The sequence below is a fragment of the Antechinus flavipes genome, chromosome 3, assembly GCF_016432865.1.
Source record: "Antechinus flavipes isolate AdamAnt ecotype Samford, QLD, Australia chromosome 3, AdamAnt_v2, whole genome shotgun sequence".
NCBI lineage: Eukaryota > Metazoa > Chordata > Mammalia > Dasyuromorphia > Dasyuridae > Antechinus > Antechinus flavipes.
In genome coordinates, this window is record NC_067400.1 from 617,548,356 (window position 1) to 617,568,834 (window position 20,479).

General features: G+C 39.4%; 1 protein-coding gene across 1 annotated transcript in view; it reads left to right on the top strand.

The window, feature by feature from the left end:
* LOC127557565 (carcinoembryonic antigen-related cell adhesion molecule 20-like) overlaps window positions 1-20,479 on the top strand; it is a 46,991-nt gene that overhangs the window by 18,222 nt on the left and 8,290 nt on the right. Inside the window, exons 2-7 of the mRNA XM_051990877.1 lie at window positions 7,535-7,891; window positions 11,052-11,333; window positions 16,082-16,360; window positions 17,133-17,408; window positions 19,239-19,516; window positions 20,070-20,233. Coding sequence (XP_051846837.1) covers window positions 7,535-7,891; window positions 11,052-11,333; window positions 16,082-16,360; window positions 17,133-17,408; window positions 19,239-19,516; window positions 20,070-20,233 — 1,636 coding nt within the window. The remainder of the gene's footprint in view (window positions 1-7,534; window positions 7,892-11,051; window positions 11,334-16,081; window positions 16,361-17,132; window positions 17,409-19,238; window positions 19,517-20,069; window positions 20,234-20,479) is intronic.

Genomic DNA, 20,479 nt, shown 5'->3' on the forward strand with positions numbered 1-20,479 from the left:
AACTTCCTATAAGCTTTTGTAAGGGAAGGGTTGGGCTGACCAGTTCCTCAAAGCAAAGGAAACAGGAAATAGTATCTTTCAGTAGGGCTGGCATATGGGGGAATTTCAGGGACATAAAGCCCTTTGTCCTTCTCTAGGAGGAAAAATCTCTCATCCTGAAGTCTGGATTACCCCGGGGTAGATATAGCCTATCCAACCAGCACTTATTTGTACTTACAACAGATGAAAGTCCTAGCATATAAGGGCTGAGAAGGCCCTAAGAGCATGCATGACATGTTAGAACTAGGAGGGCTGGTAGATGGAAGAGTGAGGAAGAGACTGACATGGTTGGAGTGGAATGTACATGAGGCTTTGAGGACCAGGCTATGGAGTCTCAACTTGGACCTATGAGTCATGGAGAGCCATTGAATGTTCCTTGAGTAGAGAAAGATGGTCAGAGCTTGGGTATAAGAAGAGGAATTGACAGTATGAAGAGGGGAAATTGGTTGAGGAGAAAGTGGAGGTAAGAAGGCCTCCATGATGAAGGGGGAAAAGTCCAAGCTGGGAAAGGAGAAGTTGGGCTTATGTAAACAAATGTGTCATAGGTATCCTCTTTCCCATTTTCTGTCTCATTTTCCCTACCTATAAAATGTGGATAATTACTTCCCTCCAAAAGTCATGGGGTTAGGGTAAGGATCAAATGAGAGGCAGCATAGGACAAAAAAGAGGACACTAAATTGAGAAGTGGAGAATCTGATTGTCTTCTTTTATATGATCCATCTTTGCAGATAACGTCTACATTTGTTTTTTTTTTTTTTAAATCCGAGTTGGTCAGTGAGTTCCTTTTATAGACTTAGCCCTCTCTTCAAGCTGGTTCACCTTTTCTTTATTAGAATCATTTCTACTTGTGTTTTCAGGGTTAGGCTTTTGAGAATTTATGATAAATTAATAAATGAAGAATCAATAAATAAATTTATCAAGCATTTCCTAGAAACCAAGCACATTGTTGAACTCTGGAGATGCAAACAAGACTCCTCAAGTAATTAAACTTCTAATATAAAAGATACTATATATAAGAGGGAGTGGTGACTGAAAAAAAGATGTTTCACTATGGGAAGTTCATTTCTGTTGAACTGATTTCTTCTGAAGAATATTAGACTTAGCCTAGTACCTAATTCTGCCCTTGGGATGTGCTGGAGCCAGCTCAAACTAACTTATGAGTTGATTGATAAATCTTCAGTGTGAGCATTTACACCTCAGAAATGGACAAAAGCAAAAAATCATGGTGTGGTTAATTACTTTCTTTAAATGATGGAGAAAATGTTAATAATGTAAATTAAATTTAAAAGTATATCATGAATATCCCTTCTCATCTCCTTCACAATCTTATATAGTTGGATGTTAAACATTTACCAGCCCACACCTGTATCTACTCTTTCCACAAACTCTTAAATCTCCTTAACCTTCCCAAATCCAAGGTGTGAGTCAGACTATGCACAGCTTTCTTCCTTTTATCTCAAACTCTGTAATTGAGTTCCTATCTGTCCCCAGTGGGCCCACATTTTTACATCAGAACCCAGTTCTTCCTTGGCAAGAATTAGGCCTCGAAGCATAGCAGCCCTGGTTTTTTTGTTCCTTGTTTGAAGGATCAAATTATTATCAAGGCAAACCAAGATAGAATTTAGACCAAGCTGACCAGTTTCAGTTTTCCATATGTCTTACCCATGTCTTATCTCTGGCTTTTTGTAGTCAGTTCCTTCTGCCTGGCATGCCGTGGCATGCCAAATTCCCATAAAATTCCTGCCTCCTTTCCCAAGTGCTAATGATGCTCCCTGAAATTACTTTGTGTGTATTTCATTTTTATTTCTGTCTATACAAGTTATTTTCACCTACTAGAATGTTAAGGGCCATGCCTAGGTGAAGGGGCAGGTCAATTATCGGAGAACCTCCACAGCTGTGAATCATAAACTTGAAGGCGTTGCAAAGCAGCCTTTGCTGACACAGGTGTTCCTTGTGGATTGGGAATGAAATAAATTGGAGGCAGAGGGAAGAGGAGAGAGGTCAGAGAACAGCAATTGCCTCTCAGTGGATATGTCAGAGAACCTCAATTACCTTTCAGTCTTCTTGTATCATCACCATCATCCTCTCACATGAAGAGATTCATTCCACAGGCCTGAGTTAGACCTCCAGCAGCCACTGGTAGGTACCACAACAATAGAATGTAAACTTGAAGACAGGAACTATTTTCCTTTTGCTGGCCATTTAATTCATCTGATTCCATATACTTAGAGTTGTATATGTCAAGTTTAAGAAATCCAGAGACTGGGCATTATCTCCCTTGTGTCTTCTCAATCTCTCACTGGATTGGCATAATTACCCCTAAGTTCCCTACATCCTGCATCCCTACATTCCTCATTCTTCATTACTTTTTAGACAATTTAGGAAATACTCATGTCATTGGTTCTGGCTGTACTTTCATCTTCCCCGCTGGGGAAATATCCTATTGATGCTTGCAGATTTTTTGTCTAAAACTATATATAAATCTGATCCCTGTAGGACATTAGACCTTCAACCAGAATTGCCTTGCACAATTCTGTAATGGGCTGAGGCTTGAGTTATAATATATATATATATATATATATATATATATATATATATATATATATATTTAATATACATTAATAGAGTATGGTCCAATTACTATCTAGCCTCACGTGCTTGGGACCTCAGTGCATCAACTCAAGCCTCAGCCCATTACATAATTCTATGTCTAGAAGCCCTTACTATGTATTGTTCTCAGTGGGGAGCTGGTGCAATGAGGGCCACACACTGGCACTTCCCTCTGTTGGCATCTGTTCTCCCCCTCCTCTTATGAATAGTAATAAAGTTTTGCTAACTGCTATCCTTGTATGTCTCTGATGTTCTCCCCCCCAACTCTCCTGTATCCTTTAATTTTGTCAGTGCCTAGCACTGAGTACATCTGTATATGTATTGTCTTGAGGAGCAAACCAGGCAGATCTGACAGCACCTTATTTTCTATTCCCCCTGCTTCTTGGAATGATTAATCGAAAATAAAAATCCTTCGAGTACAAAAACAAAATCAATGCAAATATGACAATGATGCAAATGAAACAATTTTGTGAAATGGAAATTCAGATCAAATTGAATTGCCTTGACCAGTCTTGGTTCCAAATGTAATGTGGGCAAACTGGTTTTTAGGCATTCTTCAAGGACCAACCTTGAAAGTAATCTCTTAAATTGAAATCCGACAGTGAATATTTTTACACATACTAAAGAATGACCTCTAAAGTCTGCTCACATTGCATCTGGAACCAAGACTGGTTCCAGAAATTATGAGATCCTTTATTGGTTTCTACACCACATGACCATATCACTACCTTTCTTTCTGGATTATTTTGTGCTGGTCCCAAGAATCAAGTAGTGGAGGGACTATCCCTTCTTTCATCCAGCCTCCATTTGATTGTGAATCTATCATAGCTACCTCTGACTTCTTATGTTTGTTTGGTTTTTATTTTCTAATATAAGATGTAATATAAATATTTAATAATTAATACATTTAATAAGTAATAAAGGGTAACTGGATGGCACACTGGATAGAACACTGATCCTGAAGTCAGGAGAACCTGAATTCAAATGTGGTCTCATATTCTTAACACTTATTAGTTGTATCATTCTGGGCTAGTCACATAACCTCAATTGCCTGGCAAAAAAACCCAAAATCAATAAGTGGATGAGGATTCTATAGTATAAATGTCCAGGACTGACATTAGTCTTCTAGCAGTTGTGAATTATTCTTTATCATATTTGTATCCAGTGATGTACTGAGCTATCTTGAACTGGTTTGAAAAAGCCAATAAATTTTCAGTGTGAGCATTTATAACTTAGAAATTAATGAATGCTACAAATCAAGGCTTGATTTATTATTTTATTTATTGTTTAGACTTAAAAAAAGTGATGAAGAAAATGTTAATATGCAAATTAAACTTAAAAGGGTATTGTATGTGCTTTTTTTCCCCAGAGTTGGTTGTTAAACCTTTACCAGTACATTCCTGTTTGTATTTCACATGTATGCTTATTACCATCATGTATTGAATTTATGTCCACTGTGTATTTGTGGGTGAATGAGCCCTAGACTCACTGGGGGTAATTTTTTAAACAATTGCTCTTATTAGACACTATTTTAGTAAATGTCTTTGCTAAAAGATAATTGCAATTTATTTAATTTGTCAAAAGCTGATTGTTAGTGGTAAGCACACTAGTAGGGATTCAAGAATTATAGTGTTAGTGATATATATTCTCACAAGACCCTCTCTAAAATCCAAGGTCATTGTCACCCCTCTAGGAACCCAAGAAGTAAGTTTAAATGCTAATGAATATTGGTGGAGTGGCCCCAGAGGAGATGTTACATAGAAAACTGATGATGAATCTTGTCTCCCTTCTCTCAAATAGTCAGGAATCACTCAGGATGAGATGACGTGAAGGAGTTATAAAAGACAATTGGACCTTTACATCACAAATCCATAAAATACTTATTGCATTATATATTATTAGAGAAAGTAAATAATTAACTTAGGTCTACCTGTCCTATGGCCCAAAACTTCTGCTTTTTTTTTTTTTAACCTCAGGGGAAATTCAGAAAGAAATTCAATTAGCTCTATCTTCCCAAGATTCTTTACCACATCTCTGTGCCCCTCCTTGCTCTGGAAGTGAGTCCAGTGGGAGTCCAATGGGAAGTGAAAGGGGAGGGATCCTGAGGCAGAGGAAAATCGATCTCAGTCTCTCCAAAAACAGAGAAGTAATGAATTGAGAGACACTCCTTGTGGATTGCAACAGAGAGAGTATTGAGGTTGGTGTGGAGATCAGCTTCCAAATCTTGTGCATCTTTAATCAGATACTTCAAGAGATCAAAGTGGGGCAGAACTTGATGTCAGAACTCTTGGATATTGCCCAAAGGGGTTTCAGGCCCTGGAAGAGATTTTTGCTCACAGGTGAAAGCGACTAAATCTTGGGAAAGTGGGAGATTGGAAAACACTCATTCTTATTGAGACAGGAAGCTTCTGGGAGAAAAAGACAGAAAGAATTAGATTTAGTAGAATAGTTTTACTATAAGAAAGCTAAGTTGGGAAAAAAGTTGAAATGATTGACTATAAGGCAAAAGAAGGAGCCCAGATCTGAGAAGCAGGGGAACATGGGTTCAACTCTTGGCTCTGACAATAATACATATCGTTGCTAGTCAATTCCCTGCTCTGGGCTTCAGTTTCCATTATATTGTATCATATTAATTTGATTTATTATATTTTAATGATAATATAAAATACATCTAATTTTAAATTTAATTTTACTTAAATTTAACAAAGTTAAATTATATATGAATTTAAAATTGGAGTAGATGATTGTTTAAAGATTTTCCAGCTCAGAGATTCTTTCAGTTTAAGTTTATGATTTTGATTCTATGATTCTATCTCTAAAATTCTATGACTTTGATCCTAACATCTTATGATTTTTGATTCTCTAAAATTCTATGATTCTGCCTCTCTTTGAGCATGTGCTGGGATTTGTGCCTCTTAGGTGGAGATCAGGGGAGGAAAAAGGCTGATATAGATAGGGAAATGGGTGAATGGAGCATATGGTCACCTTTCCTCTTGGGCCATAGGCTCTGGTCTCTGGATGGAAGAATATTTATGTTCTCATCTTTTATCTATTTTGTGAACTAGTCACAAGAGCCATACTTGGGAGATGGGTCTGGGCTCAAGGCAAATCACTCTGTGGGAACTTCTTGCTCTGTACCCCTCTAAATGGGGTGGGTCATTCTCTAGTAACCATAGCCCCAAATTGACACTGTATCCTTGGTGGAGGGATGATTGGATCACTTAGATGCTAATTATGTGAGCCAAGTCAAAGTTCACTGAAGATCACCATCATTCCTTCTCTTTCCTTTTCTGAGTTCTTGAATTGCCCTGATAGATGCCCGTCTGTCTTCAGATCCAGATCAGTCCTCCCAATCCTTCACATTCAAAGGCAACTAGGAGGTACCATAGGGCAGAGTGTGTCAGACTAGGAGTCAAAAAGTCCTGATTCAAATCCATCCTCAGATACTTAAGGGTTTACTCTGGGTAAATCACTCAACTCATTTGTCTTGTTTCCTCCCTTGTAAAATAGGGACAATAACATCATCCACTTTCCAGAGTTGTTGTGAGGATGGAATGAGATAATATTTATATAACATTTAACATAGTGCATGATGTAGTAGGGTTTTAATAAATACTTGTTTCTTTCCTTTCTTTCTTTCCAAGGGTAGATCACCTGATAGTAGATTTCTTCTCTGAACAGGAACAAATATTTCAAGTATTATTATCGTCTTTATATAGATAGGAAAACTTAGGCTATGGGGAAAGAATGGCCAAAGTGGGGATAAAACTCTGGGTCTAGTGATCTAACCATCATGCTATATTGCTTCGATAGCTTTTGAGATCCATTGTGGTCTAAAGTGCCATCATTCTATGGTGCTCTTGATCCTGAACTTTTCCTTTACTTTAATCAGACTCATTCTTGGAGACTGAGCACACTGGTCATTTCTGGGCCCAGACAGAGAGTCTCTCTAGCTCAGTTGGACGTGGTATGGCTTGAGTTCTACTGGTAAAACCTTTGAGATCCATCAACATCTCTGAGTCCTGATCTGACCTCATAGGAAGCCATTAGGATGTGCTGGCCTGGAACACTCTAGCCATTTGATTAATAGATGTTCACTGAGACTTGTTGACTTCCAAGGTTCTATGATTTATTGATTCTGTTTATGCACAGAATCAGAGAACCTTAAACTCTAACAGCCAAAAAATCCTTTAGCATATGGAACATGGAATATCAGAGATGGGAGTACCCTTAGAAGAGGGAATGTCAGAACTCCCTTGGAAAATGGAATGTGAGAACTGGGAAGGTTTTTAGAACAGAAAATGTCAGAGGTGAGAGGGATCTTAGAACATGGAATGTCAAAGATGGGAAGAGTCTTAGAACAGATAATCTTATTCCTGGAATAGGTCCTAGTGATACAATATGAGAGTTGGAAAAGATTTTAATACAAAGAATGTCAGAGCTGGGAGAGCTCTTGGAAATGATCTATTTTCCCTCCTTTCCCTAATTTCATAGTAAGGCAAAATGAGAGCATCTTGGAACTTGCTGAAGATGCTAGAAGCAACTCATGGGGAACCCAATTAAAGCTAAACAATATCTTGGAGTCCTCCCCTGCTTTATTTTATAGTTAAGGAAACTAAGACCCAGAGAGGTGATGTGAATTGTCTGAAGTCCTTAAGGGAGTAAGTGGCAAGGACAGGCCCATCATCCAGACCAACATCAGCCAAGCACACATGTGAAATCTTACATGTGCATTCCCACATAGAATTTCCCCCCAAAGCCATGCCCTGCTTCCCTTCTTCAGCTTCTTTAGGCACACTTTTCTATCTTAAAGGAAGCTCCCACCGTAAGTTGATGACGTGGCCCTTGTTCAGTGGTTCTCAATGGTCTCTCTCCTCTCTCCCAGCCCCTCTTCTTACATTATGGAGCCTGCTAGGTGCTGCCCAGCTTACCATCATCTCTCAGCCATCCATCGCTGGTGTGGGTGACGATGTCCTTCTCTCCCTCCACGGCCTCCAGGAGGGAAGTTATGTCGATATCACCTGGTTTCGAGGGACAGGTTTTCTGAGAAGCATTCTGTCTTATTACACTGAGACAGAGAAAGTGGCCATAGGTCCTGCATTTACCAACCGGGAGTGCTTGCAGTCTACTGGTTCCCTCATCATCAAGGGAGTCAAAGTGACTGACTCGGAAAACTACACCATCCTTGTAAACACCAGAGTCAATGGGTTGATTTGGGCAACAGAAAGTTTCCAAGTCTATGGTAAGTCACTCAATAGTTGGAACTGGATCCATGACAGCTAAGAGATTTGGGTTTTGGTGTGCATACGTGCGTGCATGCGTGTGTGTGTGTGTGTGTGTGTGTGTGTATTTAGTTTGGGGGGGAGACCCTTCTTTCCTCACATCTATTTCTGTCCCTTGAGAATTGACCTGCTTTTGTAGAAGGGATAAAGTCTCAGTCAGGACATTTGTGTTCAAAAGCAAAGTTGTCCCTTTTGCCACAGTTGTCACTCATATTGGGATTAGATTCAGTACCCTTAGAAGTACTGAAGTCAGAAAAGGACTAAGAGTCAGAAAGTCCTGATTCAAATCCATCCTCAGATACTTAAGGGTTTATTCTGGGTAAATCACTTAACTCATTTGTCTTGTTTCCTCACTTGTAAAATAGGGACTGCACAGGGCAGTAGGAAGAATATCCCTGGAGAGAAGAGGATAGTCATACAAGGGGTGAAATAGGAAAAATGGGGATGGGCCTTCTCCTCTAAAAAGTCCAGTCCCCAAACCATGGATGGAGGAAGGAGAGGGGGGACATGTAGGAAAGTACAGGGTGGTAGGGGAAGCAGGCTCGAGGAAAGCTGTAGGGTGCTCAATTGATGCCACAGATTGAGGGGCTAAAATTCTTCTTAGCAAAGGAAGTGCATTTCCCCAAATCAGGACCTTAGCCAGGGAACAGAATTTCACAGACAAGTTGGTTAAAAGAAAGAATCTGGTAGGATGACCAGGTAAACTCTGATGGTAATTTATTAAGGGATAGTAGAAAGAATATTAGACTTGAAGTCAAAAGGTTAGGGTTCAAATCCTGACTTTGCTCCTATCTGAAAGGAATCTTAGAGGTTATTGAATCAGTTATCCTCCTTTTTTATAGATGAGGGAATTGAGGCCCGGGGATGTTCAGTGATTCACTTAGAGTCATATAGAGAGTAAGTAGCAGAGCTGAGATCATCTCTTTGGTGCCTTCCTAAGTTTCCACCAATGAATACAAACAACAAATTCTTCCTGTAGTGTTTGTGTTATTTTAAATTGTATGATATATTGTGATGGGTCTGAAAACAATAAATATAATTATAATTTCAGACAGTGGAAATTTAAATATACAGGACCTTTTCAGGGATTTCATTATACATATCCATAGTTATATTTCTTTAAAAATACTCTTGAGAGTCAGTGACACGTTTATGAAATCAGTGGTAGAAGAATTGATTATTGTAGTCAGAAAAATATATGCCCTGATGGCAAAATATAAATATTAAGGAATAAAAAACATTCATTTTAAAAATTTTAAATGGGGGCAGCTAGGTGACACAGTAGATAGAGTGCTGGGTCTGGAGCCAGGAAAACTCATCTTCCTGAGTTCAAATCTGGTCTCAGCTATTTCCTATCTGTGTAATCCTGAGGTGTTTACTTCAGTTTCCTCATCTGTAAAATGACCTGGAGAAGGAAATGGCAAACCACTCTAGTATTTTTGTCAAGAAAACCCCACAAGGGATCATGGAGAGTCAGGAAAGACTGAAAATGATTGAACAACAACAGTTTTTGAAATGATAGTCAATCATTTTTGGAATTTCCATATTATTTGTAAAAAGTTATTTAAATGATTTCAGTATTTAAAAAAGGAAACACAATTGAGAATTAATAGATGCCATATATGTGATCTTAGCCATCTTGAGTGAGCACTATCTTATAAATATACACATTTTATTACAAAATGGCGACACAAGATAAAGAAATTTCTGCTCATCATAACCACCTGTATATGTTATGATTTTTTTTTTTTAAGAAAAGCATCTTCCTCAGTCTGGGGTTCATAATCTGCAGTCCTTGAAATTGCTTTTTAAAAAAAAACTTGAAAACTTAATTTCTTTTTTTTATTATAGCTTTTTATAAGTTATATGTATGGGTAATTTTACAGCATTGACAATTACCAAACCTTTTGTTCCAATTTTTCCCCTCCTTTCCCCCACCCCCCTCCCTTAGATTGCAGGTTGACTAATACATGTTAAATATGTTAAAGTATAAATTAACTACAAAATAAGTATACATGTCCAAACATTTATTTTACTGCACAAAAAGAATTGGACTCTGAAATAATATACAATTAGCCTGTGAAGGAAATGGAAAACTTAATTTCAAAAGAATTGGTTTAATTTGTGATTCTATTTAATTCATCTTCTGCATTTAAAAACATGATTCTGAGAAGGGAAGCTGAGAAGGGATCTAGAGGCCTCATTAGACTTCCCATGGGGGTTCATGATATAGAAAAAGTAAAGAGCCTCTAATTTGAGTCCATATTGATATTTCCAACTGGCCTAATTTTTGCTAATGACATTCTCCCTTTGCAAATTAGTATAGTTATTTCTTAAACATTAAAAATCTGCTTCTGATCCACTCTGGAATTTCTTGCTATTTATTACTTCTGAGAATCCCATGAAATTGATTTCCTTGCTTTCTAATGCACAGGGCAGGCTTTCCTTCTCTCATAAATACTTGTCCCTTTGCTTTTAGTCTTTGTCTAGATCACTTCCTTGGATTTTCTCTCTGATCAATCATGACGCTGGCTTAGCTGCAGTGACTCCCTCTTAGATATTCCCTCTTATTCTCTCTGCTCTGTTGGCTCTTTTTCTTTGCTCCTTCTAGCCAAATCTGGATCAGCAGCCCCTATACTTGGGGATAAGTGGCACGAAAACACTCTCAATTCAATGTTTGGGAAGGTGAGAGTCAGCAGAGATCCCAGGATGCTAGAAGATTGCTGTTGGGGAGTCAGGGAAGAAAACAAAGTGGGGTTAGGCTAGGGAAGAGTTACCGTGAAAGAGAAGAAGTTCATTACATCATAGCTTTCAATTTTAAGTAATTACTCTTGTTTACCAGGTGCTTAGCCAAATTATTTCCACATTGTGGAAGGATTCTATTTAAAACTCTTTACTTTCAGTCCCCTGGGACAAAAGTCCATAGTTCTTTGCATATTCTTTCTCCATTAGATTATAAGCTCTGCAAGGCAGGTACTATCTTGTACTATTCTTTTTATCCCCAGGAGTGGGCACATTGGATGAATTTAATAAATAATTATTGACTGACCGACTGTGTCAGCTATGGGTATGCCCTCTCCTCTGGCACCTTGGGTTAACCTTTCTTCTCTTTTGTCCCAGTGAAACCATCAAAACCCAACCTCACTAGGGAGTATAGAGAGTCCATCATTGAGTTTAAGAGTGTGGTGAAGCTCATGTGTAATCCCGATGATGTGGATGTCAGCATCAGATGGTTCCTGAATAATACAGAACTTCCATCCAGTCCACGACTCTCCTTGTCTTCAGATAACAAGACTGTCATCTTTCACAATGTCACTAGAAGGGACAGTGGATACTACCATTGTGAAGCCTGGAATCCTGTGGGCTTCCAGAAAAGTGATGACTTTAATCTGATTGTCTACTGTGAGTATCTCCCCTTCCCTTTAGGGAACTGAACCCGGATCTCATATCTTTCCTCAGCAGCATAGGCTGAGTAGGTATCGAGGTTTTCTTTTAGAGGGTTGATCACTTATTAGGTAACAGAAGAAATTCTTGTTCAGGATTGGGATGGCCCAGATCACAGAATCTCAGAGCTAGAGAGGATCTCAGAGTGGCCATAGAATCATGCCATGGGGTTTAAAAGTTATCCATTCAGTAAAACGAGGATCTTACCCCAGAGAAGAAAGTCAAGGAGAACTAACTTTCCTAAAGTCATACTGGAAGGTAATAACAGTCAGAATTTTATCCCAGATCTTCTCAAGAGACATTTATACCAACCATCTTTTCAGGGATGCCCTCAGGGATTTTTTCCAAGTTCCTCTGGAAGATACTAAGATTTCTTTTGGTTCTGAGACTCTGAAAGATTGTGAGTGGCCACTTCATTGAGATGACTTACATTGTTAGTGGTGGCCAATTGTTAGGGACACAGAGATTCACAGGAGGAAATTGGTTGCCCTGAGAATGGGCTCACTCTGGATTCTAAGTACAGTGGAAACCAAGAGGATGAGGTGAATCAGGAGAGAATAGGGTAGGCATGTAGATCCCTGATCCAGGGTCAATGGCTTCATGGACGTATTAGCCAAAGGGCATTTTTATTTCTTCATATGCAACATTCCATCTCTTATTTTCATGCCTTTGCGTGAGCCCCCTCCTTTTCTTCCCCACCCCCTCACCTGGAATACAATCCCTGATCACGTTGGTCTCTTGGAATGTGTGATTTCTTTCAAAGCTAAACTCAAACACGACTTCCAAGTTGAAACTATTCTTCATAACTCCTTCCTCCCCACCTCTACATACTGGTCTCTCCTTCCCTGTGGTTTATATTTATGTATGTATCTATTTATCTATCTATCCTGTCTGCCTCTTTATCATCCATCTATCCATCCATCCATCCATCCATCTATATGTCTGTTTGTCTATCTATCTGTCTATCTATCTATCTATCTATCTGCTTATATCTCTTTTGATAGAATAGAAGGAAGCTCTTTGAGGTCAGGGACTATCTGATTTTTGTTTTTGTATTTATCCCTAAAAGGCCACTAGGTGGCACCACAGTGCATAAAAACCGGGATCAGGAAGAACTATTGTCATGAGTTTAAATCTGATCTCAGTCACCTACTAACCGTGTGATGCTGGGCAAGACGCTTAGTCCTATTTGTCTCAGTTTCCTCATTTGTAAAATGAGCTGGAGAAGGAAATGTCATACCACTCCAGTGTCTCTGCGAAGAAGACCTCAAATGGGGTCACAGAGAGTTGGATACGACTGAAACAACTGACCAATGAAAAATCTACCCCCAGTTCCCAACGATGTTTGATGTAGGAGATGCTTTTTACGTTCTTGCAGATTTATGGGTCATAGGACCCGCTTATTATCCCCTTCCTGCATTCTAACCTCACCGTGCTGTCCCCAAACCTGGCTTTCAGTCTTCCATCTCTATGTCTGCTTAGAATGCTCTTCCTTTTCACCTTACAATCCCTAGATCTCTTCAAAAGTCCCCTTTACATGGGACTTTCTTTCTGGCCTCCCATTCCCCAAATGCTTGCGTCCCATTGTACCCCTAGAAATTCTGCAAGACTTTCTCCATCCTCCCTAATTACATGGTGTTCCTTCAGAGACAAGTTCTCATTTATCCTGTATTTATCTTACCCTGTTTTCATGTTGTCTACCTCCACCCTTAACTTCTCCCCACCTTCCTCATTCTGGAGTCAGGAGATGTGAATTTGAATTCTGCTTGTACCACTTGAAGATCCTGAAATGCTGATGAACCTTAAAGGAAACTGAGCCCTATCTGGGATGAGGGTGACAGATATGCTGTGAGTCTGTGATAGGAAAGGCATCTATACACTTTCCCCCATCCCCTCTGACATAAGCAGCAGCAGACAGGGGACTCAACAGAGCAGGATCTATATGGGAAGGAGCTGGGATCTGAGGATACTCAAATGATGGGAAAGGATTACGCCCATTGAGCCAAGCAAGCTGAGATGCCAACTGTCCTCTACTCTTCTGAGTGAGGGCAGATGAAAATGTGTGCCTAAGGCCAGTGCTGAGTAAGAAGGACATACCAGATTATGGCCAATGGCTTAGATTGATGTAATAATTTAATTAAACTCATTTTGAAGATTCAATCCTGTTTATTTCTATTAAATCTAAATAGACTAAATTAATTTCAGGACAGTTTAATTGAATTCACACCAGTCATACTTAAATTTTTCTAATCAGATGATTCAATTCAATCCATTTCAATTTCTTTTATTTTAACTTATACCAATATTATTTGCTTTTTTTCCAGTTCGATTCAATTTGTTTGATTAAGTTCAATTTCATTCTATTATTTTCAATGAGATTCAATTAAATTAATTTCATCTCAGTGCAGTTCAATTTATATCAATTCTATTCATTTCAACAACAATTCAACAAGTTTATTTCAGTTAAATACATTTTAATTAAATTCATCTAAGTGGTTTTCAAATCAGTTCATAACAATATTGAATTCTTGTCAATTTGATTCATTATCCTTCAATTCAATATACTAAGAAGCTTTTAATTGAGCACTTATTACATTATAGCTATTGTGGTAAAACCTGTAGGCATAAGGAACAAGCTAATAGCCCCAACCCTCAAGGAACTTATATACTAATGGAAAAGGTAGAAAGGAAAAAGAGCCTACAAGGTGCTAGGACAGTTAGGTGGCTCAGTGGATGTCATGCCAGTCATTGAATTTCCAAGACTCATCTTTATGTGTTTTAATCCAAGCTCAGATACTTACTAGCTAAGTCACTCTGGGCAAGTCCCTCAACTTTTTATTTATTTATTTTGTTAAGTAGATGGTGTAGTACATGGAGTACCAGACCTGGGATCAGGAAGATTCATTTTTGTGAGTTCAAATCTGGCCTCAGATCTTTAAGTAAATTATCCTTGTTGACTTCAATTTTCTCATCTGTAAAATGAATTGGAAAAGAAAATGGTAACCTGTTCTACTATCTTTTGCAAGAAAATCCCAAATGATATCCCAAAGAGTTGAACATGACTGAAATGACTCAACAATAACAAATTAACTGCTGATCACCTTATTTAAGGTATTCTCATAATAATTCTGGGATATAGGTGCTATCATTGTCTCCATTTATATTTTACACTGAGGCAAACAAATGTGAAGTTTGAATTCAGGTCTTCCTGATTGTGGATCCAATGCTCTGTCCACTGGGCTATGACAGTACTGTAATATCCAGGCTAGCTTTCTGGAGGTCCTCCAGAAGGGCCTTGGTTTCAGCAGGATGGACACCATGAGAATGGACAAGAATGGAGTCTAGATTCTTTATTCTGGCCCAGTCTGAGCTTAGTGCAGGAGGCAGAAAGGCCATCATAAGGCTGGTCAAAGATGGAATGTCTCTCTTCCAGTCCTTCTTGGCCCTTATATACGTTATGGTAGTTACATCATTATGGCATAATGATTGTGTGAACTAGAGAACTATTACATCACCTTACTAAGTACTAAGTATATATGGGAACTAGAGAACCATTATCTCATCAATTCCACTGAGTTAACACCTTGTTTCAAGTATACTTCTCCAGAGTTCCAGCCCTCTACACAATTTGACTATAAAGAAGTACAACATACAAAACACATATAGAATAGGTGTTTTAGAGAGAAAAGGCCAACTTCTAGAGGAATATTGCATAAGATGTCATACTCAGTTTACTTGTTGGCTTGTTTTACTGATCTAGAAAAATTCAGCTAAGCTAATTTTCTCTATTTTTGATTCTTTGATATAAGAAATAATCCATTGAATAGAAGAGGGTGGGGAATATTTAGAAATAAAGATAATGTGAAAATAAAGGGTAACAAAATTAAAGAAAATTCATTACTAAGTCATAACATGTTACCCGTATAGCCTCTAAACCTTTAGAATCTGGACTCTCAAAACTTAGGGTGCACATCCAATGATAATAATCTTTCCTTTACTTTTTTAAAAATCATGAATTCAGTTAAAATTCATTCAGTTAATTTCAGTCCATTGATTTTACTTCAATTCATATTTATCTTTTCCATTCATTTCATTTTAATTTAAATAACTTCAATTCTAATCCATTAAATTCTAATCTATTCTATTTGGTTCACTTTAACAAGCATCTATTAATCACCTACTACATTTAGACTCTTCTCTGAAGCCAAGGATATAAAGATAGCCATGACATAAACCCTGCTCTTGGGGAGTTTGCAGTCAGATACAGGGAAAGAGATGTGTGCGCGTACACACACACACACACACACACACACACACACACACGCTCTTAAAGGGAGAATGGGCTAGAGTAGAGAAGAGAGCAGGCTTCACAAACTATGTTAAGCCATAGGAAGCTGGAAGAGAACCCTGTCCCTTATGTTAGGGGAGGAGAAAGGAAGACTACTGCTTGCTTCCTAGCTCAGTGCTCCTTTCTATACTGCCCAAGTGGAGCTGTCCAGCATCCAACATGTGGACTAGGAGCTCTAGGAAAACTCAGGGCCAGCCAAGTAGATTTTGGTAGCTCCACAGAGCCCTGAAAGGAGAGAAGGTCCCCATGAGGAATCATGGACAGGACAGAAGAAAGTTAAGGCAAGGAAGGACCTTGTACAATTAATCCTTATATTGAAGAGAATGAAGAGTCTTAACACTCTATCCTTTCTTTGTAGATGGACCAGATGAGGTCACGATCATGCCAGATACTGACTCCATTTGGGGCAGCACCATTGGAGTGGAAATTAATTCCAGCCTCACCTTCAAGTGTCAGGTTGAATCAAACCCTGTTCCTACCTGTGCCTGGTATTTAAATGAATCTAACCTGGGGATTTCTGAGTGCAATTACTACATCCCAAGGGCTTCCAAGAATAATGAAGGGAATTTCAAATGTACAGTGAAGAATTGGCTGACTGGAAAGTCTACTTCAGCATCTGTCACTCTCAAGGTGGCTGGTGAGTCCCCATGAGACTGCTGAGCCCAGCCGGCTCCCTTCTTCTTTACTCAGATGTAGTATCACCCAAGTCAGAGTTGGAATGAAAGAACAAGGATTGTCAAAGTGAGAAAGGTCTTAGAACAGGGAATGCCAGAACTGAAAGGGTCTTTAGAACAGAAGATATCAGAGCTGGGAAGAAGCTTAGAACCAAAAAATGTCAGAACTGGAAGGGACCTTAGAACAGAGAAGAGCCTTAGATCCTAGAATGTCATAGCTTAGAACCCACCTTATCAATTGGAGGTCACCATATCATTTTATAGATGAAGAGAGTGGGTCTCCACAAGGGAGGGAGACTTTACAAGATCATACTGCTAGTTAGTGAAATCAAAACTAAAGGCCAGGCTTTGTCCCTGGATCTTGACCTGTTTGGAGACATTTTGCCCAGTTTCCTTGGGGAGGAAATTCCTGGTTTCCTTTTTTTTTTTTTTTTGGGATGAATTGGAGTGGGAGCAGCTGAGGATGATTTGAGCAGTGAGAGAGTGAAAGTTTTGGACCAAGGGAATGTGTTGGGTGCAAAGTACTGACCATGGGTCCCAAGGACTGTGTTTAAAACCTTGCTCTGCTCTTGGTCATTCATGTGATTTTGAGAAGTCACTTCATGGTTCTGAGTTTCTGTTTCCTCATTTATATAATAAGAGACCTAGATCTGATGATCTTGAAGCCCCTCAAGCTTGGGTGCCAGGGAAAGATCCTGGAACCTTGGGGGCATTGTCTCTTCTGTTTCCCTTCAGAACAGGTGACCAAACCCCGTGTGTTGGCCAATACCACCTCCATTGTGGAGGAGGGATCAGTGAACTTCACCTGTGATACTCCAGATGCTGGGATTGAGGTTCAGTGGCTCTTGGACAACCAGATTATCCCATTGAGTGACCGACTGGTGCTGTCCCAGGAGAACCGGTCACTGACCATAGCTCAGGTCCACAGGGAGGATGCTGGGCAATATCAATGTGCCACCTGGAACTTGATTAGCAGGAACATCAGTGACCCAGTGTCTTTGACTGTGAATTGTAAGTGACCCTATTCAGTACTTTGATCAGAAAGCATTTATTGCTTTTGATGGCTAATATTTTTTAAACAAATATATCTTTTAATATATATATATATATATATATATCACATTTTCGTATATACCTTCTATGATCCTGGGAAAATTTTTTTTATCCTTTCTGTATTTGAGTTGACACTTTCAGATTATCAATGAAAGGAAAAGTGCTGACCTAAATTGGAAAAGGAAATCTTTTTTTATAGAGGAAGTCCTTATGTCAATGAAATCACAAGTCTATTCTCTATCCTATCCTAACCTTTCTTCTTTTCTTTCTCATTACATCTTTTTTCTCTTCTCGATCTTTTATGACAAGAAATACAAAAGAAAGAGGATGAAAAGGCTGTTTAGAATTGTTTTTTTTTCTAAAAACACATCAGGGCAACCTTTAGATGCAATGTTCCACTCTCCTACCTCTGACAGAAAGAAGGGAGACACATTTGCATGTCTCTTTTCTAGGGTTCAAGCATGGTCATTCAGTTTTGTGTTGTTGGTGGTGGCATTCTTTCTATTTTGCTTTGTGGTTGTCAGTGCAGATGTGGATTCCCTGACTCTGCTTACTTCTCTTTGCATCAGTTCATAGAAGTCTTCTCAGATTTCTCTGTTTTTATCACATTTGTCATTTCTGGCACAGTGGGATTCCATCTCATTCATGGGCCACACTTTCTTTAGCCTGGATCAATTCTCCTTTGTTTCCAATTCTCTCCTACTATAAACAATGCTGCTGGGAATATTTTGGTGTTCTTTTTATCACTGACTTCCTTGGGGTGTGTCCCTAGTTGTGGGATCTTTGAGTCAAAAGATAACAGCATTTTGACCAACAAACATGTTCTAGACACCATGCTGGGGCAGAGGATATGAAGAGAAAAACAAAGCTATTTTTATCCTTATATTTATCTAGGGGGTGATCAGAGACATCCTAGATCTAGAGGCCATCTGGACCAGCTCTTCCATTTTACAGATGAGGAAACTGGGGCTCAGAGAGTCTAACATCATGCAGATTAAAAAAAAAAAGTAATTTTTTTCAAGCCAAGCCAATAAAATTTTATTATGCAAAATAGATAGATCAATAGATGTAGGTGATAGGTTACATCAGATTAGAAAACATTTTGTCCTCAGGAGCTTATAGTCTATTATATCCACTATTATTTCACTACTAGTCATTCCCTTGCTTTAAAGACCTCTGTCTTTTGGAGACAATTAATTGTTCAATGGGAGGAGAGCTTTCAGAAGGAAGAAGTTCTTTATGCTCACCTAAAATCAACCTCCCTGTAATAAAAAAGCAGTTTAAGATTTAAGCATTTAATAATAAAAATATTATATATGTATAAATATCTTATTATATGTACTGATGTAATATATTACAATATAATTATAAAATCATTTTAAGGTTTGCAAAACACTTTATATATGCTTTTTCATTTGATTCTCTCAGCAACCATAGGAGTCCTCTTTTTATCCCCATTTTGCAATTGAGGAAACTGAGGATCAAGGAGATTAAGTGGTTTGACCAGAGTAATTGCACATAGGTCTCATTTCCATTTCTCATATCCAACACCTAATAAACCAGACTAAAAACCACAGAATCATGGGATGGTAGAGCAGGGAAAACCTTTGGAAATCATCTTGTCCAATTACCCAATTTTAGATGAGGAAAATGAAGCCTGGGGGGAAAGGACTTGCCCAGGATCATACCTCTAGGTAGGGTTCTGGCCAGAATATAAATCCTATGTTTTATAATTCCAAATCTAGCAAAATTTCCCCTTCTGTCTTTGATTTCTTCCTATCTTTACAGATGGACCTGACCCTATCTATATCATTCCGGAATACGAGTCCAGCAGGGTCAACAGCATTGAGATTAAGCTTGGCTCTACTCTGGCCTTACTGTGCATTGCTCATTCTCAGCCGGCTGCCCAGTATCACTGGTCCCTCAATAGCACCAGCCCATTGGAACAGGATGGGTCCCTGCTCACTATCGAGGTTATAACCTGGGATCATCAGGGAACCTGCATGTGCCTGGCATGGAACAACTTGACCCAAGTGATCCGCTCAGCTACAGTCACCATCAGGGTGGTTGGTGAGTCTCTGGGCTTGTCTCCCTGAGATAGCCCTTCCATCTTCCTTGGGGCCCTGGGGAGATCACCGGCCTCTAGCCCCTCCAGTCCATGAATTGAGAACAAAGAAAAAGTAGTCCCTACTTGTGTCTCCAAGCCAGAAGTCATGACAAAGTGGGGCAATCACCCCTGGCCCCCAAGCTTTGGGGTTCCTGTGATGACTGGGGGGATAAAGCCTGTGATTTAACCAATCAGTGCACTCCCTTCACTCCCCAAAGGAAGGAGTGGTCCTCCCCTCTCAATAAATGCTTCTGAGCCCTCATGCTCTGGGAATAGAACTAGGTCCCTACCTGCCTCAAAATATCTTCAGGCCCTCCCATGGCCCTAGAAATAACTCAAGGTTCCTTAACCCTACAAACATATCCTTTGGTGCTTCTCCCTTAGGAGATGCTCCTGCCCCCCCCCCTTCCCATCCCCATAGGCTTCCCATAGTGACCTTGGACTCCTTCTTCTACCACATACCTGGGCCTTGCCCACCTCTTGGGGATGTTCTGGATCCTTCACAGCTATAGGAATATCTGAGGTCCTACTCCCCGCTTCTGGCCCTGAATCCCATTTTCCTGGGTGTGCCAGATTCCTCCCTGTCTGCTGGGGTCATTGCTGGCATTGTGGTTGGAGTTCTGGCTGCTGTTGTCCTGAGCACAGGGCTGGTGTATTTCCTCGTCATCAGGAAAAGGTACCCCTTGGAATGGGAGAATAGGGGGGAATCTATTCAGCATAATCTTTTGTGCTCTGTTCCAAGGCAGGGAGGGACAGTGAAATGGGGGTGGCTTGTGGCATCCGAGGACCTGGATTCAAATCTTGCTTTGCATGTATTACCTGTGTGATTTTAGGTAAGATCCCCAACCTCTTCCTGTGTGCCTCACTTGCTTTATGTGTAAAAGTAGGAGGCTGGATTAAATGGCCTCATCTCTAAAGGTAT